Genomic DNA, 9,863 nt, shown 5'->3' on the forward strand with positions numbered 1-9,863 from the left:
TAATATTTATATATATATTTATATATAATTCTCTCTGTAATATATGTCCTAGAATCTCTCTTGGGCCTGGGGTGGAAATATCACATTAAGAAAACATGCGAAGACTGGCTGTAAAAATGGATATTTCCCAAACCTGGAAGAGGAAGTATGGGATGTACAGGTGGGGGGCGAGGAGAGGTAATAACTCATTCACCAAGATTCCCTCCTTGAGAGGAAGGTATGGGGGTGGGGGGAGGTTGGGTGGGGGGCGATGGGGGGAGGGGAGGAATGGAAGATTGCGATTTTCCTTTAATAAGGTGAATTGAAAATGAAAGTGCACCCCCCCACCAGAAGAAAATAATTTAGCAAGAGCAGTTTCATTCACAATGATATAAAAACAGCCCTGTTCTGGGGGCTGTCCTAAAACGTGCTGCACAGCCTTTAACCCCAAAGAAAAAGCAACCCTCCCCCACCCCCAGCAGCCTCTTCCGGCACATGCCCCTCCCCTCCCCCTAAAATAGGCTACAAGCAAACCCCATGCACCCTGGCCCCCAGCACCAGAGAGGCAGTCCCTCCCTTGGAAGAGTCCTAAGAGGGTCCCAGGCCAGCTCCTCGAGTCTTCTCCCTCTTCAGAGCGGAGGGGGAGCTGCTTGCAAAGTGCAGACCCCGCCCCACCCGACCTCTGGTCTGCAGCGATGCCAGCGCCCAGGAGAGACTGAACCCCACCCTCACGCTCACATCTGAACTCTGCTGAGTTCTTTAGAGTTTTAGCCATCTTTTGGCAGGACTGGCAGGGACGCTGGGCTTCCTCGGGCAAGGAGGAAGGAGAGATCGCTGCTTTAGATGACCTTTCCTGACTCCACAGGGCCCTGAGCGGAAAAGGAACTGTTGATGAATGAACCCTCTCCCTGGACTGGATGTCCCCTGCGGTCTGGGGGTGGAAGATGGGGCACGAAGCGGGTGAGAGTAAAGAGAAAAGGATGATGCCTTAGAGAGAGGTCAGGGTGCAAAAGGTCAGGAAACAGGGACCCCTTGAGAGGAGGAAACCGTGACCAGCAAACCCCAAAGGCCTGCAGCAAGGGGTGCAGGGCGGGGCCAGCAGTGTCCGGTCACGTGAGCACACAGCGCCCGTAATCGCTTTGGATGAGGCGACTTCACCTACCTGGGCTCACCCTGCCCACCCGTTTCCTCTGCAAGAACCGACCTCTGAGGGTGGCCATCCTCCCCTCCCCCAGAAGACGTGGGACGTGGCCTCGGTTGCATTTCAGGGGCACGTGTGTATGACAGTGGGGGCTTGATGGGGGGGCACCCCAGCGCTCAGCCTCCTCATTCTGCAGCGGAGGCGGGGGCGGAGGGGGGGGGGGGTACTGGCTCGGCACTCTACCTTTCAACCCAGCCCCCTACGATCAGGCTCTGTGACAGAAGTCCTGGGGCTTCACGGGCTGCCCAGAGGTCCCCCCCCCCCAACCCCCCTCCCAGAATGGAGAGTGGGTGTGGGAGGGCAAGCAGTTTCAGGGGCTTATCCTGGGAGGAAGAATACCGTGTCCTCCTCAGGTCTGGGGAAGGAGGGGGGACACCTGTGAGGTCCTCCCGGGAGTCCTGGGAGGAGGCGAGGAGGGGCAAAGGGGGCCAAGCAACCTCGCTGCTCCTCAGCCAACACCAAACCCCCTCCTCCGCCCCAATCCGGGGGGTGCCTGACAGCACCAGACCCCTCCTTCCACCCCCACTCAACCCTGAGTCCCCAAGAAGTTATAAAAATGTAGAAAAGGCAAAGAGAAAAGTGTAAACAGCTCCAGAGAATTAGGGCTGGATGGAGGGAGGCAGCTTCATGCTTCCTGTCTGGCCAGGACACCAGCATTCCAAGTCTCCCCTTGGCGGGTCGGGGCCGGGGCTCCCAGAGCAGGGGATGGAAGAAGGCAGAAAAAGGGAAGAAGAGCTGGAGCAGCCAGCCCTGGTGGGGGTCCTTTCCCAGGTCCGTGGGGTCCTCCGTTCATCCACTGGATATACTCAAGATGTCAAAGCACGTGGCCCGTGTTTGTCCTGGCTCTCACCAGTGACCACCTGGCCCCTGTGCATCCCAGCTGCCACGTCCATCTCCTCTAAGATCCCTCATCTCAGAAGCCAAGTTACCTCTGAGGGCAGACTCTCCACCCTCCAAGGAGACATGGTCTGTACGTTGCTCCCCCTCCCCCCGCCCCTGGCCCCACCCGGGTCCATCGAATCACATCCAACAGCCCCCCAGGTCTGCTCCTCATAGTGGGGCTGAGCCTGGGTCACAGCCAGAGGAAAAAAGTCAGGAAGAGCAAGAGTGATTTGGAGAAAGGAGGCCTTCAGACAGCCACAGTGGAGACTTCTGGAAGACGAGATCAGGGAGCAAAGAACAGCGATCCAGCTCGGGATGGACACTGGAGCTCCGCTGCCGCAGACCCAGAAGCCCGCAGGCAAGCGAAGCTCCGGGCCATCTCGGTTGCCCGGGCCTCGATTTCTGGACCTGTGGTCTCTACAGCATAAGCCCGGATAAAATTCCACCCTGGCCCTCCGTTTTGCTGGCGAGGACGCCTCCTGGGCTCATCAGGGTCTTCTTGCCCAGGTTTCAGGCGCGCTGCTGGGGGAAGGAGGAAGGTGTGGTTGCAGCCAGGCTCCTCAGGCAGGAGTGGACGGCTGGGCGAGGAGGGGGAGGAACCTAGTTGTTGTTGGCCTCGCCTTCCTCCTCATCAAAGGACTGCACGCCTGAGGATGTGACGTCAGACACCTTCCGGCTGAGAGCGGTGGACATCTCGGGGTCCTCGCGTGGGGACAGGGACTCCAGGTCCCGGCATCCCGCATCCTCTTCTTCCTCGGGGGCCAGCGGCCTCTTCTCCTCCTCCACGGGGCCTCTTGCCAGGTCCACCCCGCCCACCCCTGGAGCCCAGTCAGTGTCTCCCCCCAGCAAAGAAGACGGCTCCTGAGCAGAGTATCCTGAAGCAGCTTGGGAAGGTCCCATTTCATGCAGGCTAGGCTGTGAGTCATCAAATGCAGGCCCGAGATAGGATCCCGTGGCCGGAGAGGCAATGAGGGACTGGTCGCTCGCTTCCCAGGCATCCGATGACCCCAGACAGTACATGCCCTGGGACACATAGGAATGAGGCCAGCCATCCATCGGGGCTTGAGCGAGGGCATCTGGAAAGAGAATCGCGAAGGTTGGTGGGGTCCCAGAACATGATCAGGGGCAGTGACAGCAGCACAGAGAATTGAGGGTGAGAAGGGGGTGGGATGTGGGAGGCAATAGGAAAGCTGATGTGAACACAGAGCCTTAGAGATGAATGGAGGGAGCCTCTGGGGTCGGATTCTGGAACCGTTCCTCACCCTGACTCTCCATCAGCTCCTGGTAGTTGTCGCTGTAGTTGCAGCCCAGTGTTTCCTGGGTGGAGTTAACACTCATGTCCTCACCATCCATGGAAGACCAGGCCATGAGAGTAGCCTCGGAGATAGCAAACTGTTCCATGACACCTGGGAGAAGAAAGGTAGTTAGCACAAGACACCTCCAGGAAGCCTTAGACCCATGCCTGGGGCAGGGGGGCATCAGTGCGGTGCTGTTCCATAGGAATACAACACGAGTCATTTGTGCAATTTAAAATTGTCTAGTAGCCATATTAAAATGAAAAAGAAACAGGTAAAATGAATTTTAATAATACATCTTTAACCTAATCTATATAAAACTGTCATTTCAATGTATAATCCATATACAAATTATTGAGATATTTTACGTTCTTTTATTCACACAAAGTCTTTGAAATCCAGTCGATTTTGCACTTATTGCACGTCTCTGTTTGGACTAGCCACATTTCAAATTCTCAGACACATATGGCCAGTGGCTACTGTATCGGACAGCACAGTTTTTGTATATGCCCTAAAACAAGGCAAAATCATGGGTGACTTCCCAGGTCAGACTTAGAATTCCTAGGGGAAAGAATTGGGGGTGTTCTGGTGAGATATCATAAGGGATTAAAATTGAGGATTTCCAGAAGTTTATCTTCAGAATTTTTTAGGAATGGTAGCTAGTGCTAGGTAGTCAAGGCCAGAGGAATCTAAATGGGAGGCATTGTAGGTCCACAGTGGTATCAGGCTGAAAGTTTAAGGTCTGGGACGGCAAGGGAGCAGAGATAGAGTAATGATGGTGCAGAGACGTGGGGTTCCCATGCTAGTCAAAGCCATGTTACAGTAAGTTGAAGCTTACTTTGCCAGCTGCCCTGCACTACCCCCACCTGTTCATCTCCCTTCCCCACTGGTATTTCTGCCACGCACACCACCAGAGCCCAGATCTCTCTTTTTTTCTGAAGTATCTTATTGAGATCTGCCACCAAGCAAATAAACAAACACAAACAAAAAGTCTGAGAGCACTTATCAGAATGAACAATTCAGAGTCCTTGAAATTCGAGTTACTTGGAAAATGAAGTCTGATGATCATCATATGGACAGAGCCAGTCCTACCACAGGGGACCAGGTTGAAGAGTAGGTCTTGGCCATCCTGAAAATGTGTCTCTCGAGGGGCTGGGGAATAAGTACCTGCAAGGAAACGGGCCTCCTTCTCGCCGTCGCTGAGGTCGGAGTAGGCATCTGTGTCCCTGCGGACGGCCTCGTGGCTGTGCTGCGGCTGAATGGCTGGTGTCTTCCCCCAGCCCTGCCACTCAATCATGTGGGCCACCCGGCCCTGCCCCATGGCTGTGGGCTTTGTCACATGATCCTTCATGCTTCTCGAAATCCCTGAGGGGCCAGACATTCCCCATGTCCTCCAGAACATCACACAATACCCGTACCAGATTCCCTCCGAACCCCGTTATCCCCACCCTAGCCCCACGGGATGCTGACTTATGAAAAGGGCAGATTATGCCCTAAGACACTGTATATGAGGGGGCGGCCTGGAGGATTGGAGGGGCTTAACAGAAAAGGCAAACAGGTCCGGAGTACGGGGATGATGGTGTGTTTTCCAGGCCTGAAGCGGCAGGGAGACTGAGACCAGGAGCCCACAGGCCGTGTCCTGTCAGAAAGCATCCCCAGGTGGGGAATCTCACCTGAGAACGATGACTTGGCCAGGGCCCCAATGCCATAGGCGTTCGAGTTTCGCTTAAGCTTCGGAAGGATGGAAGTGGTGTCCTCCATGGAGAGCTGGGTGGGGGGCATGGGAGATAGGGCAGAGGGATAAGAGTATGGGATGCTTGTATGTTCAGGAGGAAGGGTCTGAGCTAGGGCCGGTGATAGGAAACCCTGATACCCAGGAGGCCCATCTCCCAACAACTCTTGGAAGTTTGGGGGTAGGTAAAGAACGTGAGGGCTTCCGGGCCCATTGGAACCAGGGAGCACTGTGTTCTATGGCAGGCCTATGGGGGAGAACAAAGGAGAGGAGTTAGCGGGGAGGGGGGAGCTGCACTCACGTTGATGCCATCCCAGGAGAAGTCTGTCCGGGTTTGCTGTGAGGAGAAGAGGAGAGAGAGTGGGTACCCAGGGCACTTCCTCAGAGGGCTTTCCAGAAGTGTGTGAAGTAGGGAGGGCTTTTCTGAGAGTCACACTGGGAACTTGGGGTCTCGGTGTGGAGCACTGGGCTTGTATTTGAGGAATGGAGGAGGAACTTCTGTGAAAGTGTCAGTCTGAGAGCGGGTCTGGGATGTTATTCTGGAATTCAGGAAGATGGCTGAAGGACTGGGTTTCTGCGTGGTGGTTCAGGGGTCTTTTCGAGGTCTTTCGGGAGGGCAGCTGAGCATGGGGGTTGGGGGGGGGGTGCTCACCTCCGTGGATGGCCGGTGAAGGCTGCTCCCGTGCAGCGAGCTGGTGCTGTCCATGTTGATTTGGTCCACATCCTTCAGGCCCTTCCAGTCCACGGCGATCACCTCATTTCCTGCGGTGGCCAGATGGTGAGGTGCATCCCTTTCACCCCGCCTGTGCCCACCCCAATGGCACCTCCTTACTCTCTTCCTCCAGAATTCTGATGCCACAAGTGGGGGGCCAGCCCCCCCCTCCCCTCCCACAACCACTCTCTCTTCCGATTGCCTATTCCCTTCTACATCTCCCCTCACCCCCAGTTTTTGGCACGAGAGATAACAATGCTGAGCTCAGTCAAGAACAGCACACTTAGGAAAAGGGTCCCATGAGCTTATTTGTTGCTCTTGTTTAAATGGAAGGGCCAGTGGCTGGGTTTTAGCAGGAAAACAGTTCTCCATTCTGTCCCAAGGGATCTCCGAGGGTTTCTTTATGGGAGTGCCTGGGTTCTGTACTTTTCCTCTATTAGGTCTCTACAAACAAGGGCAGAACTTTTCCGGGGCCAAGCTTCCCTCCGTGTTGGCTTTATTACATGTGAGGTGGAAGGATTGCATCTTCCCTGGTGGACCCTCCATGGGAGCGGGTGGATTTGTATGAGAGGAAGGAGATTTGGTGGGGATAGAGGTGAGAGCTGGGTGTGTTCACCTAGAAGCAATAAGAGCAGAGAAGCAAAGAGATGGGGTCATTCTGACTGTGGGAGACACGTGCCAAATGAAAGAGGAGAGAAGGGGGCCAGAGGGAGGAGAGCAGGGGACTTTGAAAAACAGAAACTAAGAGAACAGGAATTCAAGTCAGAGAGAAGACAAAAGACAATGGGAGGGAGTGGACGGGGTTTGAGGGCTGACAGGGAAACTGGAGGGCCTAGGAGGCCGGTCATTGTTCAGCTCAGGCCAGAGCTCCTCGTACATGGAGACTGCTGGTGTCAGGGCAGGGTGTGCCTCCTGGAAGGCTTGGGGAAGAATCACTTGGGTGGTAGATGCTTGGCATTCAAGCATAAAGTTTTCTGATTCGGAGTTTAGGATTAGGGGTCCACTCTTGAGAAGGGGTGAATTGAGTGTGTTCTTGGGCAGCAGTAGGAGGTACTGGGCGTGTAAGGATAACATAGATGCTGCAAGCAGAAGGACTGTGGTTGACAGGTCTGAGAAAGGAAGGATCCCTACAAAGCGGGCGCTTTCTCCCTGGGGCTACAGGCAAATGGTGCCATGGGTCAGAGCAGAGGAGGTGGCTGGGAGGGAACGGGAAAGACGGACGTCTGGGCGAAACGAGCGGGAATGGGGCAGGCGGGGAACCACCTCTGAGGGGAAGGGAGATGGGGAGGGCAGAGTGGGAGAGAGGGGCGGGGGGAGGTGGCCTTTGCAAGAGAGGGAGAGCTGAGTCAGAGCCGCGGGGGGCAGGGAGGGGGAGGGAAAGAACCCCGAGCAGAGGTGAAAGTGGCGGGGGGGGGGGGGTGCGGTGGGAATCCGTGGGAATAAATCGGGTCTCAGAGAAATCAGGCTTTTGGAGAGTGAGTTCGTTTGCAATAATAATACGAATTATTCTCTCGGCCTGAGGTCACTAGGGCATGCAGGCGGGAGAAATTGGGAGTTGGAAAAATTGGGGGGTTGGGGAGAGGGTTGTTGGATCAATCTGTTGAGCTGTGAGAGCGGAGTGGGTGCACGGGGTGGGGGAGAAGGGGTGGTAGCAAGGCAGAGGGGAGAAGACTTAGGAGGCGCCTCGCTTCCTTCCTCCAGCCAAAGGTAAATAAAGAGCCGGCCCCGCCCCGCCAGCCCCGCCGACAGGTGCAGTCGGGTCCCGGGTTCTCTTCGCCGCCGGCCCCACCCTCCGGGAAGCCGGCTGCCGACCCCTCTCCAGCCCTCAAACCGCCCCCCGCCTCCTCCGAAGTCCCCGGCTCGTCCCCTCCACCCCAGCCCGGCCCGGCCCCATTCCCTCCGGGCGTGGAACCCATTGCCCTCGCGGAGGCACCAGGCTCATTCCGCCCCCGCCCCGGAGGGAAAATGCACGTGAACAAAGCAAATAGGGGGAGGCAGGGACGACAGAAAAAGGCAACGGAGAAGGAAAGAGATGGGGGCAAAACATCCAAGCCGGATGGAAGCGGGGTGCGGTGGGTGCGTGGGTGGGGGGGCGCGTGCGAAGGAGTCTCGGGACTGAGGCTGGGGGGTCCTTCGAAGGGGGGGCTGTTCCGGACATGGAGTAGGGCGAGGAGGCTGGGGAAGGCAGGGCCTGGAGGTGGAGGGTGCGGGGACGGGAGAGTAGGGGAGAGCCACGGAGAGGATGCCGGTGGGGGTATGATGGAGAGGGACCGCGCCTGGGGGAGGGCGACGGAAGGAAGCTAGAGGGAGAAGGATGCAAAGAGCCCGGAGGGATGCAAGCCCAGGAGGCGCGCGCGAGGACAGCGGGGAGAGGTGAAGGCAGGGACCGCGAGGTCTCGGAGGCAAAGTGAGGAAGCGAGGCCGGACCGGGCGGGTGCGGAGAGAGGGATCCCGGGGAGGGGCGCGGGGCGCGGTGGGGGAGGGGGCCGGAGGACCGGACCCGGCCGAGCCCTGCCTCCGCGCGCCGCCGCGGTACCCACCCACGGTCCGGGAGCCGATGCAGCCCATGGCTCCGGGCCTCCAGGCCGGGCCCTCACCGACGCGGGGCGGGCGCCGGGGGGAGCACCGGGAGCCGCGCCGCCGCCCCAGCCGCTCTGCAGCGCCGCGGCCGTCTCCGCTCGGCTCCGCTCCCCCCTCCCCTCTCCATCCCTCCCCGCGGCAGCCTCCGTCGCCGCCGCCGCCGCCGCCGCCGCCGCCGCCGCCGCCTGGCTCCCCCGCCCCGGCTCGGCTCGCGGCGGCGGGGAGGGGGCGGCCCGGGGATTGGCTGCGCCGGCGCCTCCCGGCCCTTCCCCCGACCCCGCTGCTGCGCTCCCCGCTGCGCTCCCTGGGGGAGCCTAGCCGCCGCTTCCCTCCCTCGCCCTTCTCCAGCCCCACGCGGGGTCTGCTCGCCCGGTCCCCGCTGGGCTGGAGGCGGGGTTGGGGGGGGGAGGCTGATGCAAACCCGGAGGACGCCCTCCTGGGGTCTCACGAGCCGGGCGGAGAGCGCCGGGCCCACCCTTCGGATCTGGGGGATTGATTTTGAGGGTCGAGCTTGGGGATGTCTAGAGAGAAAGTAGAAAGAGAATAAAGCCTGGATTTATTGGGCCTTGGCCGCCAAATTCCGCAAACACTTGTTTTCTTCCCGGGGTGGCCTCGGGGACAAACGGGAGCGTGGTTAGACGCGGTTGGAGCTTCCTGTTGGCTGTTTTCTGCGCCCGAACAGATCGCGAAGTCTTTGCAAGCGGATCGTGTGTTAGACTTCCCAGGGCTCGGCGCTCGCGGGAAAGTCGGGCATGCGGGGACGGTGCAGATGACCTAACTCCAGGTCTGATTGGGAAGGGGGAAATAGAAGATCCTTCAGTCCCATCTCCAGGGAAATAAAAATGTCAGGACCCGAGGCTAGCTAGAAGACAGTTTTATATCCAATGTAACTTTTCTGAGCCATGGTCTTCTCTGACAAATGAGCACAACCGTGTCAGAGGCGGTCAAGAGCCCGGAGGATTGAGGTCTGGCTGGTGGGGTCGGGTGAAGTAGGTACTAAGGTCAATGGGCAGTGTAGTTAAGGCAGGGAGAAGGTGGAGTCCAGAAAAGTCACATGAGAAAGGAAGGAGAGACCCTTTTATGTAAGCCCAACTCGGTGAGCACAAATGTCAGAAGCAAATGCGTCTGCTTTCATGTGTCTCCTGAGGTTCAACAGGGGGCAGGGCAGTGGACCATGGGACTCTGGTCTGGGCCTGGAACAGGGAGGGAGACCAAGTCTCATGGGTACAATCTTTTAAGCTTTAAATCATGAATTGGAAACTAAACTTTAGTGTGATAACCACTACATTCTGTGGAATCCCAGATGAGAGATATGGGGAAAGATACTAATAATTTAACTGCAGATCTGGGAGATAGGATGATGGAGACGGAACTGATCTTTGGTTTCTGAGCATGAAGAAATAAACCGGATCCACATCTGTAGAACCACAAAAGAGAAGACAGAACAGTCAGTGGTCAGTAGGCTTAGATTTTAATCGCCTT

At 57.4% G+C, this 9,863-nt stretch overlaps 1 protein-coding gene across 1 annotated transcript; it reads right to left on the minus strand.

The window, feature by feature from the left end:
- Positions 1-230: 230 nt before the first annotated feature.
- On the minus strand, positions 231-8,431 carry FAM131B (family with sequence similarity 131 member B). The gene is made up of 7 exons (XM_061165980.1): positions 8,342-8,431; positions 5,742-5,851; positions 5,391-5,426; positions 5,031-5,124; positions 4,525-4,722; positions 3,325-3,468; positions 231-3,138 (listed from the first exon to the last, which is right to left on the minus strand). The coding sequence occupies exons 1-7, from the start codon at positions 8,367-8,369 to the stop codon at positions 2,663-2,665; spliced, it is 1,086 nt and encodes a 361-aa protein (XP_061021963.1). The 5' UTR covers positions 8,370-8,431; the 3' UTR covers positions 231-2,662.
- Between the last annotated feature and the right edge of the window lie 1,432 nt (positions 8,432-9,863).

This window comes from Dama dama, chromosome 18 (genome assembly GCF_033118175.1).
Source record: "Dama dama isolate Ldn47 chromosome 18, ASM3311817v1, whole genome shotgun sequence".
NCBI lineage: Eukaryota > Metazoa > Chordata > Mammalia > Artiodactyla > Cervidae > Dama > Dama dama.

Coding starts and splice junctions, on each gene's coding strand:
- FAM131B (XM_061165980.1), bottom strand. CDS start 8,369: ATGGGCTGCATCGGCTCCCGGACCGTGG. Junction 3,469..4,524: donor GGAGGCCCGTTTCCTTGCAG/GTACTTATTCCC, acceptor TTCTTCTCCCAG/GTGTCATGGAACAGTTTGCT. Junction 3,139..3,324: donor GGAGCTGATGGAGAGTCAGG/GTGAGGAACGGT, acceptor TTCTCTTTCCAG/ATGCCCTCGCTCAAGCCCCG.